This window comes from Glycine soja, chromosome 10 (genome assembly GCF_004193775.1).
Source record: "Glycine soja cultivar W05 chromosome 10, ASM419377v2, whole genome shotgun sequence".
Taxonomy (NCBI): domain Eukaryota; kingdom Viridiplantae; phylum Streptophyta; class Magnoliopsida; order Fabales; family Fabaceae; genus Glycine; species Glycine soja.
The window spans coordinates 39,713,341-39,737,741 of record NC_041011.1 but is presented as its reverse complement, the minus strand read 5'-3'; the positions used below and the strand labels follow the sequence as shown (position 1 = coordinate 39,737,741).

The 24,401-nt window shown below is 32.6% G+C and overlaps 2 protein-coding genes across 2 annotated transcripts; one reads left to right on the top strand and one right to left on the bottom strand.

The window, feature by feature from the left end:
- The first annotated feature begins 8,951 nt into the window (after positions 1 to 8,951).
- LOC114369750 (transcription factor bHLH149-like) lies at positions 8,952 to 9,961 on the top strand. The gene has a single exon (XM_028326999.1). The coding sequence runs from the start codon at positions 9,142 to 9,144 to the stop codon at positions 9,739 to 9,741; it is 600 nt and encodes a 199-aa protein (XP_028182800.1). The 5' UTR covers positions 8,952 to 9,141; the 3' UTR covers positions 9,742 to 9,961.
- A 10,247-nt stretch (positions 9,962 to 20,208) lies between these two features.
- Positions 20,209 to 22,855, bottom strand: LOC114369943. The gene is made up of 2 exons (XM_028327224.1): positions 22,525 to 22,855; positions 20,209 to 20,729 (listed from the first exon to the last, which is right to left on the bottom strand). Exons 1-2 carry the CDS (start codon positions 22,774 to 22,776, stop codon positions 20,652 to 20,654), a joined length of 330 nt encoding a protein of 109 aa, XP_028183025.1. The 5' UTR covers positions 22,777 to 22,855; the 3' UTR covers positions 20,209 to 20,651.
- Between the last annotated feature and the right edge of the window lie 1,546 nt (positions 22,856 to 24,401).

The following is a 24,401-nucleotide window of genomic DNA, read 5'->3' as shown; positions in this document are numbered from 1 at the left end:
GGCCATTCCGGATAACTAACACATGGGGATATGGTTATAGTTATGGACAGAAATTCCAGCAATAAAACTTACAGAAATACTCATACTTTTTACATTTCGTGGCCAATAAATATTGCTGGTACTAACTTCCAAGATGAACCTTTTGGCATCTTAAAAAGCAAAATATTGCTGAAGGCAATGCATGCAAAAAAAAAAAAAAACTATTCTTTATGATTAAGCTGCAGTAACCACAATTTATATAATCTCAATATCTGAATTAGCAATTTACCAAGCCGAATAAGATATATTTTAATACAAATTTAATTTCAAAAACTGAAAACAATCTGGTTCGTCGTCTTTTATGCTGTTCGAGGACTGGTTTTCATTGATTTCAGATGGAAGAGATTGCAGAATTGATATCCCTCCTTAATCATGAATCATGGTTAGTGTGAAGGGAATTTTGAGTTGGTGGAACAAACTAGTGCAAGTGTAGAAATATTAACTAAAGAGAATTGTGCATACGAGTCATTTCAGGAGAGGTTTTCCATTAGATAGCAAATGTCCAACGAAATTATGATAATAAGGAATATGACAATGGTATACATGAGAAACAAAAATGGTACTTTTTTTATACTAATAGTAATTCTTGCTTCAGTTATAAGTTGGTTCAACAATTAATTAAGTATTTTTACCATGTACTTTCGTCATATCTGTTTGGAAACAGTACTAGATAAATTTTTTGCATAAGAGTCCTGGAAAGTTACTTAATTCTTTTATTCAAAGTTGTCCAAAAAGTCCCCTATACATTCTTCTAACTACAGTATAATATGACCATAGACCTATTCAGTGGCGGATTCAAAACCCTATATCAGTGGGTGTAAATTATAAAAAATAAATTCAATGGGTTCAATTATATAAATATAAATAAAATAAAATATAAAAATATAAGATTTTATTTACAAATTTGATAAATTTTAAAAAATGAGGAAATGCAAATGCACACCCTCAAAGTAATATAGGTCCGCCTATGGACCTATTCCCATCAAGAAGGCAGAGGTAGGAAAGAAAAACAGCAGAGAAGTTTTTGCAAATATTTAATTTTTCTCATTAGGCATTTAATAATAAAATTCTAGTAATCCTTAGACGTTCAAACCATAATGTAAATTAATCATCAATCTCTGATCAAAACGATGAAAACTGATACAAACAAGTAAAAGTAGCCATGCTTGTTATTTATTTATTAGCACAAGCACAGTACACTTGGACAAGGTGTACTTGTATTGAGTATGTCACCTTAAGATAATTAATATTGTTAAGAACTGCTCCTTGCTTGTTTATTGTGATAGAGCACTAGAGCAGTAACCATAAAAGGCTTCGTGAGTCTTCCTAATTGATTCCACATGCACAATTCCTGCCAGCCTGACATCTTTCACATAAACAAACGAGGAGTCTTAGTTCAATTTCAATACAAGTACACCTAATTCATTGAGCTTAAAAAATAACATAAGTGCAAATACAACATCAAACTATGTTGAAGACATGTCTCTGTTAGTCTGTTAATGAAGGTTAGTGGGTAGGATAAGATTGACTAAGCCTGCTGAGGTCAAAAGAGAGCTCTTAAGCTTGCACTGATAATAAAATTAAAAAATGCAAATGGTGGAAAAGGGAGGGGACACGAGGCCGTGGCATAGCACGTCTCCTAGGAAGTGGCTAACCAATATGATGATAATTGATAAGAACCAAGTCAACGTAAAAAAATTTCTTATAAACATTAATTATGCTGTTCTAGTGTTCAACTAGTTGAATTCAATTGCGGTACTTCTTCTAGTCTATTGTTTTCCATAGTTAATAGCTCTGTACCCATCTTGTGATCTAGCTTCTAGAAGTATATAAATGTGGATCTGCTAGTTGGGTTGGGTATCCATCATGTGAAAAAATGAGCTATGAGTTTATGATGAGAATTCTAAAATTATTCAAATAGAAGGATCCATGATCAAGAATAGGACCAAACAGTTAGAGAATATTTTCCAATAAATGATATCAGTCATACTTAACATGGCTCAAGGGGAGAATGATGAAGGCCTAAAGACACTACCAAAAATCTTGATTGTTACTGAAGGTCCAAACTAATTTAAAGGCTCATGCTATTTTTTTTTCTATTTTTGTTTTAATTTTAAATTAAATAAAATGGGTGTCTTCTGGACCTTAGATATTGAACTCGTTTTCAATAGAAGGGACTTTTTGCATTTTGTGAATATTTTGTGAGAATTTTTCTCTGGGTTCCTTGTTGAACCAATCTTGGACTTATCAACATAATTCTTGTGATGTCTACCCCGACTTATTTTTCCCGCTAGAAGTGACGTGATCCAAACTCTGGGATCTGTATCAAACGATCCGCTTCTAGTAAAGATCATTTCAGTTTGTTTCCTTATTTACAAATTAAGTTTACTAATTTTGTAATAAGGGTTGGTTGTACTTTCACAATCCTCTCGAAGCATGATTATCTTTTCGCAAAGAAATAAACACACAGGATTCATTATGTTATGGGCCATCGTGATCATTTATATAAGATATACAAATACTCAAAATTTTATAGCCATACAATCTAACATGACCCTTTCCTCTTATAAAAGAAGATAGTTATCAATTTGGATTACTTATCAACTAAGTATGTGTTTGATTTACAATTTGAGAATTAATTTTAAAGTAACTTGATTTTTTACAGTTGGTTTTAGTCAAAAGTGTGTGAGGCTTTGAGTAAATTGATTTATATTTAAAAATATTTTCACCAAAAGCGATTTTGAAATAATATATGGTGTTAAATAATATTGATAAAAGTTTCTTTTAAATGTTTACTTATTAATAAAAAAATGTCAATATTGTTGAAGTTAGAAATTTTTTGTCAATAATATCAAATGAGATTTACTTCAACACAAATGTGACAAAATATTGCTTTTTTTGCTTAGACAACAAGTCATAACTTTGATGGAAATACAATTTCATATCGCATTTATAGTGTCAGACGTGATCCTACATGTGTTAAACGTTTCTCCAAACATTGTAGAAACATTTGACTTAATATGCTTACATCCACTCAAAGCCGCAAATGTAACATATATTTTGCGTCTAAATTAAACAAGCTCTCGAAATCAAGAGTAGACATATAAATCGGCCAAATTAAATAATTGGACTAGGCTGTATTTTTATGGAGATGAAACATTAAATTGGTTAGGCTCATGTTGATCCAAGACGCATAAGTTATAAACGGTAAGCAAAGTATATGATCTTGCATGTGAAGACTAATTTGATGTATCACAAATTTTAGGATTTTATGAAGCTATATTGGAATTTTTTTTTCTTTTTTCCTTTTCTAAGAATGTAATGTAAACTAAAAGATAAGAAAACAAGTAATAATCACAAATATTTTAGAGATGCAATGCAACAATGGATGAGGAAGTTGGGATATTGTCTCATTAATCTTTCCTCTTATATTTCAGAGAATGAAATAGTCCTAGCACACTATTATGATATTCAGGGTTGGTCCCTTAATTAAATAGAGATATGATTGATTCCTTAGTTAACTAGTCTCTCATGAAATCTTGACTTATAGTTAATTCATTAACATTCATCAAGAACTCAAGGATAACGTACTCCACCCCAAGTAAATCCACAAGACCCATCACAATATTCTTAAGGAATTGGAAACAACATAGATTTGGCTGATCTCAATACATAAAGGATTACTACGCTAATAATTAAGTTTTTTGGGGTAACTTAAAGTTTAATATTAGCTCGACGATGAAAATGATAAGCTACCAATTAAAATGAGATTCTATTTTTTAACAGATACAAATTAAGTATTTTTTGTAGGCAAAGTTTTCACTAATGGAAAATAAGCCTAACGATGGTCTTCATTTGATACCCTATTATTATTTTTGTAACATATGTAAAAGTGTGAGGTGAAAGCTTAATATATTATTTATATAAAATAAGAAAAATAATTAACTACCTAACCAAAACACCATACTCTATAGACTCGACTAATTAACCAAATTAAGGTAATAATGTTGTGAGGCCACCTTCGGACAGTGAGTTCCCAACTCAACAAAAATAGACGTCTCTCTCGCACATTTTTTGAGCCAAGAACTTCAACCACTAGCTAGAGGCATAGTACCCCTTTCTAATGTCATTTTTTTTTTAATTAATTGCATTACATAATATTCAAATCCTTAGGGATCACGATCTTTTTTTCCGATGAAATCCGTCCAAATTTACAATTGCAGGATTTCTGTCAGGTTCCTTTGGCTTTCTCGTTACTAATTATAAGATGAGATCATCACATTAAACAATACGTTTATCACCACATATATTATACAAAATCGTCATTATGATGGTTGTTTTGTGGATAAGCAAAGGATGGATTGATTAGCAAGGCAAACACTCCCGCACAGTTGCGTTAAGTTTGATTAATATGATATGCTAGTAGGGTGATCAATAATTGGGCATTCGTGTGTTTTATTCGTTCTTAGAATGCTGAGGAAGCATATCACCCCACAAAAAGAGATAGCAAAAAGAAATTAATTAGTGTGTAGAAACAGTCTTGTTCAGCACAACACTGATTATTATAATATTAATATTCAAGATAAGACAGCGTGAAACGCGTTAGTTGCACCAAATCCCGAATTAAACTCCTGCCCTACCAATTGTCTAGTAGTTTGGTACAAGCGATTTGGTTAGTGGTTTTATTCTAAGGCTTAATTATCATCTGTATTGATGGAAGACATGTGTACAAATTAAATCCCATTCATAACATTCCTATAACCAATAGCGCAAGCTTTAGATGAATATTCAATGTCATAATTATACTTCATTTACATAATTAATATTTTTATAAAATGAACACTCTACAAAAGATTTTTTTAAAAATTGCATTATGCATATTTTCTATTTCATCAACATCTTTTTTTTACGCAAATAAGAAAATGAATATAATAATTATTTTCAGAAGTTATTGGTTTGTTTAGTCAAGGACTTTGGGCATAGAAAAGATAATTAAATAGGAAAATTATTCAAATCTTAATTAAGTCTAGTCCAACAAAAATTTATCAGCGGGTTTATTTAGCAATTATTAAGCTCAAACTCAAATGTCAGATAAATACTTGGAATTTGCACACCACATCTACTCAGTTATGGAGCCCATCACCGATATATAGTCAAACCAATAAGTCCTTAATTCACCGCCAAGACCATTTGCATCATTTTTAAATCTTCGCCACTTTGATATTATTAATTACAGAACGGTTGATTATCAATAGTATCTTGACAAAACAACAAATTGCTACATCACAACTTCGCATTGCCCTCACAAGCCATATTAAGCTCTATACATTTGTTGGTATGGTAGTTATATAACCATTCTTATGAGTTTAACTGCTTAAAAGTGGGTAACTGTGGAAGGAATCTACATAAAAGGTCAAAATAATTCAGGAGTGAAACCTTTTGGTTATTCAATCCCCATAGGATGAATGCTTTTAATTTGTATCCAGACATGATTCCTCTTCTTTTTGGTGTTCTGAAGAATAATTGGCAGCAGGCCGCGAATTTTGGTGCCATGATCATGAGAATTGGTTCACATTCAAATTGTGACAATAGTTTTACATCAAAGTTGAGATGAGTCAGCTCTTAGTGCCTATTCAATGTCAACCATTCATGAATCATAGCCGGTGAAAAGATGTATATGCATATAAAAATAAGAAACTGAATTATATGTTACGCGTTTATTTAATGTAAGAAAACCATGTTGGGAAGCATAGCAGCATCACTAATGAATGTTTTTTGTCTTATGCGGTCACCTGGTATAACTCGTCTTTTTTTATTTATATATACTAATGTTTGTGTTAAGAGGCTCTGTGAGCTGAACTTCCCATCAAAAAATTATTATAATATGGTCCAAAAGGAGGAAGTAAAATGCAAATTGGCTTGTTCACGGAATATGGTTAATTAGCAGGAGGGATGGATGGAATTATTGGTCTATTAGACAAGTCAAATTGATTGATTATGAACCAGGAAGAGGAGCTGCATAAAAGTCTCGTCATCATATAAGTCATATCTTCTCACATGGATTAATAACAAGATTTTAAAGTGGAAGTCCTAGTAACCCCACAGAAAAATACAAGATTCGGAGCAAATCTTACAAGAAAGGTAAAAAAAACAGTTGTTTTCACGGAGTAAAGATGGTTTCTGACCAGGCTAACTTTAAATATGCAAAAGGGATGTACAGCATACAAGGATAGAAAGCAATGAATATGATAAGAAATGGAGCTTCACTACTTGACCATGTGCTTCATGTTTGGACATAAGTCACCTACCTAATTAACTACTCTTTGATGCGGTGAAAATTTCTTAAGCTAGAGATAAAGGGGTCTCTCTCAGTCTCAATATCACAAAGGTTTTCAACTGTTCATAGTTATTATGATACACAGTGAAATCAATACTCTATTGTATCTTTCTTGGCTGAATGAGAAAATCATTGCACTGGACCAATTGCATTGTTGTTGTTTAATATATTGAGGAGAGTTAAGACAGCAAAGCCTGTCTCTTTCAAGGAGACAAAGTTCTCTGGCTTGTCATTTGGATACGAGGCTGATCAGATTTTTCACAGATTTTGTTTCCAATTTTTTCCATACTCACCACAGCTTTTTTATTCTTAATTTGTTGTTGCCTATAGTTTATATAACATTCATTTCTCCAAAGTCAAGGAAGAGATATAAGGTTGGTCTTGGATGGAAAAAGAATATTTCTAATTGACATTTTTAATCAAACTAATAAATTAACATTTATGAGATAAAAAAAAATCTCAAAGACATGGAAACAATTGGATCAGGTCATGGCCAAAATGGAGTGTATACCAATAATGCAAGGCAATGTACAGTACAATATTATTATTCTCCACAGAGAGAAAGGAGGGTGGGCAATGTGGATGAAACCTGGCCACACCGTCTCAATGAGGAAGTGAGTCCAAAAGCCGTTTCTTTCATAAAATTAAATAAAAAAAGAAATGCATAAAATAAAAATAGAGGGCCAGGTGATGGAAAGTGCGATGAAAACAACCACATGTCTTCCTTTTTTCTGCATCTTTGGCTTCCATTTGGGTGCATCACCCCCTAATGATTGCCAAGAATAAAAACAAATAAGTTTGGCCCCATTTCAGGAACCAATCAACAGACGCCAACTCCATTTCTCCATCCAATAGAACATTTTCATTCATCATCAATGCCTTCCAATTAAAGAATAAAGTTTTTTTTTTCATAGAATAATAAATCCATTACTTTATCAATTCATCTATACCTATTTTTCAAACCCCGTGGCCAAAAGATAGGGAAACTTATTTTTGTAACAATCACAAATTAATAAAAATTAAAGCATGAACAAGACATACACACATACATACAATCCTTGCAGCAGGTAAAGGTAAGAAACACAGTGAAATTTAACATTATCATAATACAGATTTTATGGCTTTTATCACATGCCAGGCATTTGTCATGGACTCATTAGGCCTGTCATTCATGCCCTGCCAAAAAAAGAAAAAATGAAAGAAAGAAAGAAAGCTTTATCATTTAGTGTGATAGGTGATGACTACTCTGACCATCAATCTTGACCGTTGATTAGAGACAGCAATGCCCCTGCACTGTTTTGATTCCAATATTTTTTAGTTGTTTGTTTTCTCATAAGGCTTTAAATTTTGCACTTCGTGTAATCGAGAGTTGGAGACACATTGAAAATGTTCTTTTTGCTTTGCAGGTAGAGTTAAGAAAAGAAGTTTTTAGCTGCAAGGTGACGTAGCACCCAAAAAATAACATACCCAGGAGGACTACACTAACAATAGGTATACCAATTAGATCACTATAATATAATGTTGCACCAAATGAAAGTTATACGCTTTGGTTAACCTAATCATGCTTTAATCTTTTATTTTTTTGTTTTAATTTTTTGCCCCCCCTTTTTCTCTCTCTTCTTTCTATCCTTAGGTTCTATCTTTGCTAGCAAGTTAAGATGATTGAGGCAACATGGGAGATCTTATCCGTAAGAGGTACAAAATAATAGTGATTAATTGGATAGTACATGCTTTGAAAGTGGACTCCTCGTTCTTCATTTAATCACAAACAGTTGTGTGTCTCCCGTGACTTATAGTATAAATTTTAAAGTTTGTTCAACCGAAATTTAGAATAAAAACAGAGGGTTTGAGGGGCCGAAAATTGAAATAAAAAAAATAATAATCACAATTAACGAATTAGTTAGAACTGCTGCACGAGAATACGATAAAATTAATTAGGCAAGTTGTCCACTAGCTCATCTTGTTCAATCAAATAAACCTAAACTTTCCTCATGGGAGGTGCCATGTGAGGTCTCTATCTCTCCCTATTTTATTAATATCATATTCAAAGACATCCTTGTTTGTTAATCTTTCATTTCAGTTTATTAGTCAAACTAAACTCAAAGTTAACTTCCTTCCCTTCCCACATCTTCCTTCAAATTAATTACGCCACTTATTTTGTACTCAAATATCCCCTTTATGTTTCCTTCAAAAATAATAATTATATAAAAATGCAACTTATCTTAATTCCACGATACCAACGGAAGAGATGTAATTTTTTTAGAGTTTAATAATAATATATTAATTATGTAAAATATTTTTTTAAGATAATTCAACCACAAATTATTGTTTGATTGAATGCCTTTTAATATAATTTCATAAAAAATCAATAAAATTTATTATAAATGACGAATTATAATTGAATAACACCAAAAAATTATTATAACTAAAGAAAATGTAATTTGTTCTTACAAATAAAAAATTTATATGTTTATTTATAATATTAAAAAATGTTATTTTAATAATAAAAAAACAACAGAAAAAACGAGCAGAAAGAAAAGAGATGGGGCAATAAATATGAGTAACTAAAGGACGGGTGGTTCCCCGTGACTTGAACTCCTTTTATACTCTTTCTTTTCTTCTATTTACTTCCCCTCACTTCGCTCCAAACACCATCAACTTCTTCTTCTTCTTCTTCTTCTTCTTCTTGCGTTTTTTATTGTTCATTCAATTTCTTTTTCTTCTCTCATCATCTCAACCAACAAATCATTTAATTGCAATCATCTATGGCGTCTTTCGACCCGAACGTAGATTCAAGTAATTCCGACACGTTGCGAGAATCCAATCACAAGAAGCGCAGAAAAATCGGAGACCACGCCGCCGGCGATCTCGATTTCGCCGCCGCCGTCCCTTGGAGATCCGACGTGGAGCAGCGGATCTACTCCCGCCGCCTCGTGGAGGCTCTCCGCCGCACTCCGTCATCGGCGACCAAGCCTAGAGCCGCCGGCCAGGTCCGCGAGACCGCCGACCGCGTCCTCGCCGCCACCGCCAGAGGCCGAACGAGGTGGAGCCGCGCGATTCTCAAGCGCTGGAGGAAGCTCCGCATGCAGCACAAGAAGGCGAAGGCGGCATCGTCCAACAACGGTTTGAAGAGAACGAGGATTGGAAACGGAGAGAGGAGGAACCGGTTACCGGCTGTTCAGAAGAAAGCGCGCGTTCTCAGCCGGTTGGTTCCCGGTTGCCGGAAGGTTTCGTTCCCGAACCTTCTGGAAGAAGCCACGGACTATATCTCCGCCTTGGAGATGCAAGTGCGAGCCATGACGGCTCTGGCCGAACTACTCGCCGGCGCCGCGCCGGCAAATCTCGCCGGCTCCGCGTTGAGTTGACCCGCGCGCCTAGGCTATATTGCGCCAGGTGTTTTTTATTTTTTATTTTTAATTATTATATCGTTTTTTTTTTCAGATTCATGTATTTTATCGTGTACACTGTACATGCCATTTGCTTATTCCTCCTTCCTTTGAGTTCCACTATCACCACCTCCATCTTCTTTTTTTCTTTCTTTCTTTTATTCTTTCATATTTAATTGAATGTGAACATGCATACCTACTTTGATTCTTTCCTTAACGACTTCCTTCATAAATAAATAACTCGTGATACATATTTATCTTGAAAAAAAAAATAAAGACCACTTAAAATTGATATTATGCTTAATAGGTTAAAAATAACTTAAATAATCGTTTTCATGAGTCAATATTATTACTCTTCTTTCCTAGCGGTATATGCAATTATTCATAACAAGTGTTTCCATGTAAAAAAATTTTGAGGAAGGACAAGAGTTGCGTACTATTTCAAGGTTTAATTTATTGCAAAATGAAAAAAAAGTACTTTAATTTTTTTTACAAATAACAAAAAAATGAAATTAGGTTTTTAATCTTCCTCCATGGTCACTTTCAGCCCTTTATCGTTTGAGTTTGAACTTTGAACATCATTTGAATGTTCCACCTTTTATCACTGTTAATACTACACTTTTATCGGGATTTGTATTGCGTAGAAGTTATCAACTTAGATAATTGCAATTACATTCTGTGTACCAATAGAAAATGTCATCTATGCTTGAAAAGTGAAAAATGACAAGCGTCATAATAAAGGGAAACGATAGAATAATCCAGCGTTTATAGGCCAAACTTCGCATTCAGCTTAACGGGGAAGTAAAATATTTAAGTAATCCTCATTTATTAGTGAATGATTCACAGAAAATTGTGAATTTTATGTTTTATGCGGTTCATTTCGTTACTGATTGCCCTCAATTTCTCTTTTTTGAAAGAAACGCTTAAATATAGTTTTTTAAAAATTTAAATTACTATTATTTTTGTTATCTAAATTTAAATTTGTTTTTTAATCTTTCAATTTTGAAAAATGTTGTTTTAGCCACTTCCGTAGTAAAAAATGCATTCGAACTGTAAAAAAATATTTTTAAAAAAAAAAGGAAAATAACCTTTAGGGTTGATAAAATGTCAAACTTCTGCTATTAAAGCTAGTTAAACAAAGTCGAAAGTAATTAAACGATACACAAGCTTGTACAAATCAGTTTCGTGCAGAAAATTCTTCATCCTGTATGGTCCATATATATCCTCTCATCGTTGTATCTAGCATTATATTAGCCGCCACTCCTTCTTGGGTGAGCCCGAAAGCAATTTTTCATCTGAGAGTGAATCCTGATGCATGGGCCTGGTCTTGGGATCATTGATCAGTTAATTAATTCTAGGACCGAGAAAACATTTTCTAATTTCTTCAAGGTCAATATGACGTAGATTCCTTGCACGATCCTCTATAACATTATTTTCTCTGCTCTTCTCCAAATATTTCTTCTTTAGGCGTTGTTCTTGCTGGTACTTCCTTAGAGGTTCACCTCCAATTATATATGTACTGTCCATCATTTTAGCATGAGCAGATGCCTCATCAGGGGCCATCTGCTCTTCCATGTACTTTCTTTGAGTTTCACCTCCAATCACAGCTTTTCATTTAATGATTTTCTCTATGATTGTATTAGATGAGAATCTAAACTTATCCAAATTGATAATTTTTAATAAATTTTAACTAATCATAAAAAAAATCCTTGAGAGAATGTCAGATAGAATATCATTAAATTAAAAAAAAAGTGTAAAAAAATCGCAATATTGTGAAGAGCGTGGAATCTAGCTAGTTTCAAATTGAGCTCGGCTCATGTACAACAAAATTGTACAATCTATCACATTAGATCTGACTAATTGTGTTGTATCTGGTGTAATAAAATGAATTAAAAATAAAATCAGATATAATGTGATCAGGGATATTATTATTTACTTATATGAATCAATAAATAATTTGTTGTGTTGAGTTTTTTTTTTCGATTTAATTACAAAAAAGTTGAACTCATATTTCAAAAATACTTTAATTAATAATATTATTTTTAAATATCTTATTTTACATACTATCTTTACACAAGGAAGGGATGAGGAGGGAAGAAATTCAATTGAGTCTTCCTTTTTTTTTAGAGTAGAAGTAATGATAGGGGAAAAAGACAAGGGTGTAAGAAAAATATTTTTGTACTTTAATATTACCGGTCAACAGTAAAATGCTATATATATATATATATATATATATATATATATATATATATATATATATATATATATATCCTATAAAAATAAATATTTCACGTAATATATGTCGCATGTGTGTATGAGAAATCTTCAATATGGTCCTTAGAAATACCATCCGGCTAGCATTGAACTTTCATCAAAGATGCGGGCGGAATCAGTGGTGCATGTATACATGCTGACCAGATTAATTCCATTCTGAACTAATTCATGATGTCTGCTATATGATTATATGAGAGTATTTCAAAAGATTTATGTCTTACAATATTTACTTTAATTTTAAGTGTTTATAAATAAATATATGTTTAGAGCATTTTAAACAAGCTGCTAAAGGTCCAGTGATACACTGAAAATCCTCTAATTTGACAAACGGGGGCCTCTTAGTGAGAAAAGCTTGTCAGTTCTATTACATGTTGCTGGTAATTAAATTGTTTTATGCAAAATTTGACAGTGGGTCATAGATAATAAAAATGATGATCTAAGATCTCAATTTAAGATTTCTCGTTAAAAATACTCTAATAAACAAGATGAAGTGCTTATACCTTTTGGTGCATAATATCCACCTGACCCGCCTAATCCACGGCCCATGACAGCCTTTATTAGCATATATATTATCCCACTGTCATTTGCTTCACCACTTTTGGTTATATATCATTGTAGTTGACTGCACCATGCTTAAACTAGTTAGAAAATATCAAAGTGATTAAATGTCATTAACTAATAACTATACTCATTTAAAGTACTAAGTTAGTTGGCATCTGCTGGCAAAGCCATTCCTGCCCCAACAACAACATTTCTTCCCACTAAACATGTCTGGTTAAGCCGTGCGTTAATGGTTCATAAGGATCATTAATTCATTATCTTGCATCATTAATTCATAATCTTTGATTCTGGTTGAGGAAAGCAACAAATTCATTAAAAAAAATTGCAAGTACAACTAAAAAGATATAGATTAATAAATAAAAAGGGTACTACTATAACCTCGATCGTTATTTAAAAATATTGTATAAAAAATTATCTCTAGCTAATTCAAAATGCATGTGGTTCAAGTGCAAGTAATCGGATTGGTAGTCATATATATCTAGACTAGATTAGATAGAAAAATAGAGGGAATAATTATAAAGCTGAGGAAGAGGAGATCCTATGGTAGTTTTGGATATTTGTTAGTAAAAAAGAAAGAAAGGAACCCCACGAATTGAAAAGTTAGTGAAGAAGGAAAAAATTGGAAACAGTGTGAAGGAGAGTTAATTTGGTATGTATGATGTGGGTGGGAGGGCCTACAATATGCAGTGCAGCGAAGGCTTATGCATTGGATTGCATGTGACTATGTGAGTGTATAGGGAAGAGTTTCACATGCTATTTTAAGAAGAAGGAAAAGGCGTGGTGTAATGTAATGCATATTTTGTTGCTGTTGTTGTTGGAACAGACACTTGACTTGAGAAAGGTCGAATAAAGACTCTAGGGTTGGGGCCCACCCACAGCAGTGGATGGATTAGCGACTTTTAAGGGATACCTTTTTCTAATTAAAGGCTGACACGTGTGGAACCTTCACATTACAACTGTCAAGTTCCAGATTATCAAATGCTGACATGCCTATATATATGCCTTCAAAAAATTTATGATTGTGCATCATCAATGTAAATATACCATCTTGATGAATCTCAAAATATGTCAAAAAATTATTAAATTCCTTAAGATTATTATAGTCTTAACTAATTTTAATGTAACACTTAATTAAATATTATTAATTCTATTTTATAAGCTGAAAGATAATAATTAAATAAAAAATAAACTTATTATTAATAATAATTTTTAATAAATTCTAACTAATAAAAAAAGTCTTAGGAAGACATCGAGTGTGAGTAACATTAATCTATTTTTAATTTAAACCGGTATTAATAACCACTACATGTAAAAACTAATTGGGATATCATATTTATTTAATTATTTTCCCATTTCGTGTGCGGCTCTATGACTCTATCCATGTGGCAATCCCATTTTCACTATTATTCACTAGGCAGGGTTCCCTCTCTGTAGCCACACCCATTGCAAAAATACGTTACATAAATAATTTAATGAAATAAAAGATAATCACCAGAAAATCATTTATCAACCCTTGTGTATTAATTTGAGTCTTTATTATTGAAAGTGATGACTTCTTTTAATATATATACTTTCTTTTGACTTTTTATATCAAACATTTCATATTTTGTCGTTATTTAAAATATTTTTTAAGTTTAATTAATATTAATTTATTAAATTAGTAAAGTTAAAAAATTATATATGCATTTTCAAAATTTATAACTTTGAATATATCATATTTCATAGTTTATTTTTATAATTTACTTCTTAATTTTAAAAGTTTTTTCTGTAATTTATTGCAATATAATCAAATCCAGATTTTTTTTATCATAATAATATATTTATGATACTTTATTTGTCTTTAAGATACATAATTTTAGAATTTATTGAAAATGGTGATATTTTTTATATTTTAGACTTTTTCCAAAATTAAAACTACACATGGAAAGAATATAAAAAAAAAATAGCTGGTTGATATATTATTTTTAAATTCATGATATGTGCATATACGGTTAATTAGAAAGGGACCATACCCACATATAATGTGTATATTGTTGGCTTACCCCTTCTAACTTCCACGAAATCACATTATTTGTGGGCTTTCATTTATTCTTTTTCATTCCCATTAGTCGTCACATTTCACATGCAACCATGTGCCTCCATTTAAGAAGCCGTCTCTCTCTCTCTCTCTCTTCTTTTTCTTTTTTGTCTTTGTTCTTTTCTTCTTTTTCTTTATTTTCTCTCCCTTCCTTTCGGTTTTCCATTCACCTTTATCTCCCTTTTTTACTTTCCTCTTGAACGCTTGGCTCAAATTGTAGAAGGCAAATAGCCAAATTAATCAAGCCCCGAACCCATCATCACCTAATTTATGGAATCTACCCCAATGGAAAGTACTAAGAATTTTTTTTTTCCTTCTTTAATACTAAGAATAAAGTTTTCATTATAACTAACTACCATGCATGCTATCAAGTAACAAAATATATCAAGTTGAAATTCTGTGCTTGCATAACATTGAAATGTCTTGATACACCTTATACTATACAAAACAATATTGTAGTTCTTTGTTAATGACAGGCGTCCTAGCAATTTCCATAGATGGAATAAGCCTAAAAAACAAGGTACAAAGACTTTGTTTGATGAGAAAACTTGTTCTTTCGAACAGAGATGCATCCACTTTTCAACATTCAAATGTGACCCATCTAGTACCATATACCTTGATACCTAGCTAGTCTGTAGTACTATGTAAAATTGAGCTTGTTACATCAATGACTTTGAAAATTGAGTTTACTTTATGTCCCTTTGAAAAACTGGGGTTAATTAACCCGTTCAACAAGGTAAATGTATATCGATCATTGGCTTCTTTCATAAATCTAACTTTTGTTATATCTTTTTTTTTTTAAAAAAAAAAGAGTATATTACTTTAGTGTAATCATTGGTGTCATGGTTCCAAAATCTTGAATTGTGTTTCAAGCAGTGCACTTTTAGTGTACATTATGTTCACCAAACAGGTGAAGTAATCATATATGTTTAGGAGCCTTGGAGCCTAAAGCATCATAATTTGGGCACTGACCCATGTTGCTTTTGTTGTCTGATTAAAGAGGATCATCGAGTAACGACTAACCTCTTCACTATTTAAAAGATTTTATATTTGGCATTGTGTTTTTTACCTATATAGTATATTGTTCTTGTCTGACTAAATATTCAAGTTTTGACCAACCAATAATGGACAAATGGTAAAACAAAACACTATCACTTTTTAAACTGAAATATAACTATATTTCTTCACGAGTATTTATAAGACAATAATTTAAAAAAAAAAATTGTATAAATTGGTTTTTTCTAATAAGCTAAACTCAACTTATACACTGAGTTGCTTATCAAGAAAAAAATTATATTTAGTTTCTCTTAGTTGTTGCCTATGGTAATCTCATTTAACTAGATTCCTACAACAGGTTATATATTTAACTCAAAAAAATTCGGAAATGCTGTCTCTTCTTAGAATAGTTTTTATTTTATTTTTAAATTACAACTCATGGTTTGCTGAAAATAAAGCTCTTTTTTTTTCTGCACTGCCACTTCCTGTTCAGAAATTCAGATGAGATAATAACATAATTGAGAGGAAAAAAATTCACTAAATTAAAAGTGATGAATCAAATTATTCGATGAAAATTAATCATGAAGAACAAAAAATATTTGATACGAATAATATAGTTATAAAAAAAAAAATCAGCTGTAACCGATGTGCCGCCAAATGACATGTCAGAGTTGGATCAAAAGGGAGAACTTGCATATTCCTCAATCCAGAGCCAACCAACCAAAGAGGGCATTATTTTAGCTAATTTTATTTTTCATTCTTTTGCTTTTTTCTGCCTTTGGTCTTATCAAAATCAAAGCAAATGGCCAAAAAAGAAAGGAAAAAAACAGCAATCACCCTTTCAATTGAACGCCCTAATTATTGAACCCATGTATGTGTCAGCTAGTTCAATTTAGATATATCTTTAATTAAGATTTATTAAAAATGTGAAAATCTCTATTTGGAGGAGGTGAGGTTAATTAGATAAACTATCCATATCATCGTGCCTACATGTTGATAACCGCAATATAAAAAAGCTTTGTTCAGTTGTAGTAACTGAAAAAATGGATACCAATAAGGTGCAGTTGGTAAATGATTTGATTTCTTAATTATGTTGTCATTGTAGTTGTGAGGAGTTTAATTCTTTAATTATGCATATAAAAAAGGTTTTGATGAAAGAGATAAAATTCACTTAGATGATTTTTATATCTAGAGGGTTAATCTCAAGACTTTCTATTATCATAATACATTATTTTCCGCAAATAAAAAAACTGAAAAATGGACGGGCAAAAAAAAGTTTATAATAAATCTCAATTATGTACTTTTAATTTCGTATTTATTATTGCCGAACTTTAGTTTTGCAATGAGAATTAAGAAAAAGAAAAAGTCCAATCCAAGTCACATCTCGAGATTAAAGAGCAACCTAATAAGACTTGTTTGTTTGGTTTAGCAATAAGTAGCAGTTAAGCCCAGCCTTTCATTAGGATTAAATTAGATAGGGGGAAGAATAAGAGAATAGTGTGCAACTAGCAAACGACAACATAAGAATCACTTTTGAGTTGTCAGAGTCCAACGACAACCCCCTCAAACAAAGTGTGGTCACATTGGGTTGGGCCCAAAACCCAGTATGCGACAAAATGTGTGTCAAACAAACCAGCTTCACCCATTTTTTTGCATTCAATGAACATCGTGTCGACGTACCGTGGTGGCTCACACAACGCAACCTTATTTAATATCCATTTAGTGCATCATGTTTTTCTTTTAATGCATTTCTAATTTCTATCATTTTTATTTATGCACGTTTTCTTTCTTTCTCATTTTTTTTATATCTACATGATTTTACATCTTTACACAATAATATAAGCACTTGGTTGTTTAATATAAGCACTTGGTTATTGTGAAAAACAAAAATGAATGAAGAGTGTTGGTGTTGAGGGTGGTTGAGAAGAAGGCAAAATAAAAAAATAAATAAAAATAGGGAAAGAAACAAAGGGGAAGGGTTGTGGACTTGTGGAACAAATACAAACAACTAGTATTTTGGAGACTAAGCGATAAGTGTCCCTTACCACACGTGGCCTCTCCGAATGATGGACAAAAGCTCCTGATGCATTGGGCCCCATCCTGTGGATCTATGAGTATTACTTTTGACACAACAATTTTAGGATAAGATTTCTTGACTCTTTAATTTTTTTCAATTTTTTTTTCTTTTTAATGTGAATATGGAAAAATGACAAAAATTAAGTTGAAGATATATTATCATCATGGCTTGTGATATCGAATAAGATGCTCAAAATTCGCAGATGTACCATTCCTGATATGATACCCCTTCTATTCTAGGTATCCTCTATTCCTCTTCGGTTATTAACATATCTTTATTTAGTTATTTGTTTATTTATCTCGTTATATAAAAATAAGTTATTTTTAAAAGCAAATTTGTCAAGCAAATTAATAAATTAAAATATGTATGTGCAATATTTATTAAATATAAAATACTTTATTATAATCTTAACATACCAAAATATAAGGACGAATAAATTACTAGCTTATTTAGAACTTTAATAGTGTGCAGCAGCCGGAAAAAACGAGTAAGCTGCTGCATTCCCCACCATACACGACATAGAAAAATCTAAACCGACGGTGGAATAAGTATTTGCAATTCTTATACGATGAGTATCTCACATTCTAGATTTGTCATTTCCAAAAAGCTTCCAAAATTAGGCTTACCAAACTCATTTATAAAGAGCTTGTATAGTCGGTAGACGGTATAATTCTTTTTGTTTGAATGCCTAGTTATAAGAGTAAAGTAAAATTTGAATAAGGATTATATATTAAGGGTTTTTTAAATGAAAACGTGTTTAAAATATAAATAAACTTAATTATTTTCTCAAAGGCTAAAATGGTAGTAGTTTTAAAAAATTAAAAGTTGTACTATAAATTATTATTTTTATTTAAACAAAAGGGCCTAAATTGTTTGTCAATCACATTTTAGCTTTTAGAACCAATTAGGACTCGTTTAGTTTGATTTTTTTTTGTATTTTTATGTCTTATTTTTACATTTTAGAAATAGTTTATATTTTTATAAATTTTAGGATTTAAAAATTGTTTTTTTGACTTTTTATTTTCAATTCTTTTTTAGAAGCCAATTCAAGAAAAATGAAAGGCTTCAAATTCAGCATACAAATTAGGAAAAGTATCTTGGGGATCTTTCTACCCATTTTGGCTCTCTTTGCCTTGTTCAACGTCTTTGCAAGTACATTTGGATTCACATTCATAGGTTATTTGGTTGCACATCTACGATAAATGATATACTTAAAACAACTTTAACTAACTTTTGTTTTAATTTTGTTTAGATTGCGACATTTGTGGATACATGTGTTGCATATGTGCAACCATATACGCATTTAGATGGCTTCAACTTGAGTTTAGGATTAGTCAAATATGATTTTCTCATTGACCACATTATGTTAAAAACATGATTCTAAGCTTTAGATTCAAGTTTCATTAAAGAAATTAAAAATAGTTTTTAATAAGAAGTGTTAATAATACATTTTTCTTAATATTGAAAACTATAAAATCAAGAGAGAGAAGATCATGAATGTCACTTTATTTTTATGTGAAATAAATTATTCTCTTGGATAGATAAAGTTGGTTGTTTCTAAACAGTGACAAGGATCATTTTGACCCGTTTTATTTAGGGGCGCTTACTTTTCTTATTTTTCTGTTTTCAGTTTCAATAAAAAAAAATAGAAAATAGGATTAAAAATATGTTTGTATAAAATTTAAAGAATGTTTTCAAAGAAAACGTTTTCTGATTGAAGCCCAATTTTGAAAATGCTCAAAAGTTGTTTTGGACATTTTATTTGTTAAATTTTGAAAATGGAAATAACAAAAATGCGGTGGCAAAATTACAACTAACATGAAAAACTTCTGCTTCCCTTGTTTCATTCATAACACACCATCACGGGATCAACATATGGCAGTGCATGAATTGACCAACACTAAGTTGGGCTGTATATGGCTGACCTTGTCATGTGAGAATCAAGTTTGCTGTGTTAGTGTGGATTGGTCGAGACTAAAATATAAACATTAATCAATAGATCACTCAAAACAAGGCCGCAGCTTCCTCCACCCAAAAAAACTCAAGCAGCACCTCCTTCCATTACGGAAAGGAGTACCCTTTCTGTAATATGAAATGGGGTGTTAGCTTGAGTTATTTGGGGTGCCGGAAGAAATATTCCCAAATAACTTTAGGATTAATAGGGATCCACATACACAAAACTCTGATCCAGTAGTACTCTAAACCAAATTCTCATAACGATGAGTCTTCAGAGTGAAAACAAAAGAGCAAAGGTCTTCATTTTCGGCCCGTAAAAGAAAGGACCCTACAGCCTAAACTGTGTTTAAAAGGAAACTGGCCCATCAATAAAGAACGACTCAACTAAGATTAAGGCAGACTTTAACACTAGTACCTCGTAAGAATCGGTGACGAATTCAATTCATTACCCCCCAAAAAAATTATTCAAGAAGGAAATTGCTAATAGCTAAGACAACCACAAAGATAAATAATGTCTAGTTTTATCATGCACAACAGAGTATCCGGTCAATCATGGAACAACTAATAAGGGATGCAAAAAAACTGCAACAGCATCTTTGGATTGAACCGCAGCTATCATGAAGTAAATGAAAGCATTGCGGACTCCTAAGCCCGAAATATTCTTTTGGCTAAAAACAAGTGATACATTACATAATATGCAATGATGTCACGGGATATGAATTATGAAATAACAAACACAAACTGTCAATTAAGACAAGTCCATTGTACATTACATAACTGGTGCAAAAACCAAACTTTGTCCACAAGAGATGAATGTGATGGAAAAGATGGGTGGTCTCCAAAGACAGTGCGACTTGATCTTTTCAAGTAGAGCATTGTCATTCTGCTGCGGCTAAACATTTGCAATATGGTCTAACAAACAGCGACTACTTACTACTTAGAAACCAATCAGGCAGTGATGAACTCAGCACGTGGCCTCCATAATCCCAGCCTGTACTTGTGTGTGTATTTCAATATTAACTTCCTCTGCAAAGCAAAAACTAGTTGTTAGAAAGAGCTTGCAAGTGAACTAGACAAATTGTATGTCTAGCGGCCAAATTTTGTGTATCTTAGAGAAAATGGTAATTTAAGTTCATAAAGCCTGAGCTTGTTTTAATTGATGGGAATCACATGCCTATAGGCATCTAAGATGCTAGTAATATAATCATGTACCAAACACAGGTATGTGCCAGGATGAGGATGACAGCAGAAGTACATTAGTACATCAAACACCTTAGTCCACACATAGTCACATACAGATGTAGAAAACTAAATCACTTAAACTTAAGAATGTGTAATGTGCACCCTTTTCTACTTAGCACCAGTTAAATAGCAAAAGGGAGTTATGTCAAATACCAACTCTCTTACAGAAAAGATGGCAGGCATTGAGAGGAGAATAAATTTAGTGTAGGACAGGAACAGCTGCAGGTTCAAAAGTCATAGAGATTTTTCAGATATGTAATTTATGTCAAATACCAATTCTCTTAAAAGCTTAAACAATGAAGACTCATGAACGGCTTTATTATATGTCTAACAATTTATTTTGTGCGACACAAACGACACTATGAGTCCTAAAGAGCTTCTAAAGGCCTTTGATAATCTTACCATCAAATCCACCAATTTTGATAAATTTCACATAAATCATAGTCATTCAAGTTCACTTTAATGTGTGGCTTGATTCATAGTAGGGAAGGGGAGGGAAAATGAAATCCCCCAATATTGGAGGGTAGGAATTTTCAGCTCCTTATTCCATTGCCCCAATTCGCCTCCAACCAAACAGAATGTAAAGTTACAATGCCAGTCATAAGATTCAGAGGTTGTTTGGTAAAGGCAAAAAAGGGTGGAAAATGAATGAAATGAACAGTAAAATTCCATGGGACCTACACTTTTACTATCTACTTTAATTCAAAAATTACATCTCTTATTTTTTCACTCTACCAAACATACACTCAATGATTTATACACAATTTTGCCAGCAGACTTAAGGAAGAAAACAGTGCACAATTCAACACAGGTTGAACTACTAACAGCTAACAAGTCAATCCAGTGGCTTCATCAGGTGCCACTGAATACTAATTAAGCTGATCACACGGCACCCAAATGTCTTGAAGAAGTTTATTCCTTTACTAGTTAGCTATTCAGTTGGCTTAATTGATTGATTGTTATTTAAGCACACATGTAAATAGCTGTCAGTTAACTGTATTGATCTGTGTGTGTGTGTGTGTGTATGTATATATATATATATATATATATATATATAGCCGAGCCTGTAGACTTTGCAGTTCAAAGAAGTAGTTTTACTCTCTCAAATGCCAGTGCTCAGCAATCTCTCTCTCTCCATCGTTTTTCTTTACCTTTCTCAGATCACCATTTTCACATCATGCCTACAAGGAGATATAAGGTTGGTTTGGTAGTAAAAGGAGAAGGGAGGGAGGGAAAGGTCATGGGTGGGTCCGATTCTCCTCCGCTAACAAAAAATTAATAATTAACAACTACCATTTGTGGGTAAAAAAAAAAAAACATCATGCTTACAAGAAATAGCATTTTTTTTTTCACATATGCTCCTGCACCAGTGGCTAATCGTCTTCCTCTACATGTCATTCTACATTCATACTTTTGAAGAATTACCAAATTCTTTGTGGCTAATAGGGAAAAGATAATAGCCCAAATAATCATATTGACGGGGACAATATTGGGCAAGATTAATAAAATTAATTCCATATATTAAGTTAAACATTGCATGAGTGCTTCTAAAAAGACAAAATAAAGAATAAAAACATACATGTTTGCAAGGAATACCGAGCTTCTTGAGTTTAAGGGTTCGAATGACGAGAAGTTTCTGGAAATCACCGATTTCAGATTCAAGCTTAGGAACGTGGGACTCAACCCCCTTCCCAATCCCGTTTAGAAACTCTGGTATTCCAACTTTCAAAACATAGGGGGAACATTTCGAGAAGAATCGTGGGAGCGGTGAGATCAAATTAGCACCTCCCTTGGTATTGGTGATGATTCTCTGCAACTGCAACCATGCCATTCCCCTTTTTCTCTTCTTGCTGCCTCTCCCACTCGCTTCAGCCTTCGGGTGCAGGGTTTTGACTTTCGACTATGCAAAACTACGCCGTCATAATAAACGACATCGTTCTAGCGAGTACATCATCGGGTTTTTCTTTTTGAGTGCTGCTAGGTGCACCCAGCATTTTTGCTGGTGCACCCAGCACTTGAAGTGAAAAGCCCGTAATGCCCTTGGGTTATTTTTTAAAAAAATGTGTGTGTCTCTCTCTCCCGCTACTCTCTCTCCATTGTAGTTTCTTCTTCTTCTTCCTCACACAACCTTTGATTCTTCTTCTTCCTCAAAGCATTTGATTCTTCTTCTTCCTCAGAGCCATTTTCGTATTTTGTTGGTGACCTCTTGGACCTATCTCTCTCCCGCTACCTTCTTCTTCTTCCTCAGCCATGAACCATTGTTGCTGTGAAGAGGATCTTGCGTTTTATTTTTGTTCTTATTGTTGTCGTGAAGAGGAGTCACGAACCACCGTCCATCGTCGAGGGAGCGTCGTCAGCGTCGACCGTCGAGGTAAGCGCCACTGTCCTCTGTTTCCGCCATTGATGTCGGAGTAGGGAAGCTTGGAGGAGCTTACGGATCAGGTGATCCTTAAGCGTTTTCTGGATCAAGTTGATCCGGAACATGCTTACGGATCACTTGATCCGTAAAGTAATAAAACATTGTTTACGGATCAAGTTGATCCGTAAGCATGTTCCGAATCAACTTGATCTGTAAACTACTCAAACATAGTTTATTGATCCAGAAAATGCTTACGGATCACTTAATCCATAAATAGTCACAGCTTCATTTTACAAATTGTCAAGTATTTGATTGATACATTGTGAGTTCTTTTTGAAATTAGGAATTTTGGTTATTAGGATGACCTTTGAATGTATGGTAAATATTTGATAAATAGTGTCATTTTGGAGAATATCAAGTGTTTCCTTTTATGTATTACTTTGTTAGAAGAATAAATATTGCCTATAATTTGAATCATTCTTATTAGATTGTTGTCACAATTTGTTTTGACCTTAGTCACAATTTGGTTGTAAATAATGAGATGTTGACATATAGATAAATAGTATAGATTGATTAGCATGAATTATGATTATATATAGATGTATCCTCTTTCAGGGAATTATCGAACTAGTATATATTGATTAGCATGAATTATGATTATATTGAGATGTTGACAATTTTCTTCATTTAAAAAATTCCAAAAGATACCTAGTGCTTGTTAGAAATTATCCAAATATTCCAAACCATATATTGCTACTAAAACTAGTCTCATTATTACAAAGATAAAAATCACAACTAGAGAAAGTTAAAGTCAAGTAGGGCAACTTTTTAGCAGAGAAACATGTACAAGAAGCCATGACGTGACCAAAATATTCACAAATGGCAATGGCATTATTCAACTCAACCATCTACCTACTTAGCTAGTAGTTTCAATAGTAGATCAACTTTCTGACCTTGACTTGATATATACTAGTTTATGTGAGTGTGTCAGTATGACAAATTATGTCACAAGTGTGTGTGCTTGTGTGCATGTTGTTCTTCAAGAGTTACTAAGGTAAATTCCCTTGAATTTCAATGCCAACATAAACTTGTACAGG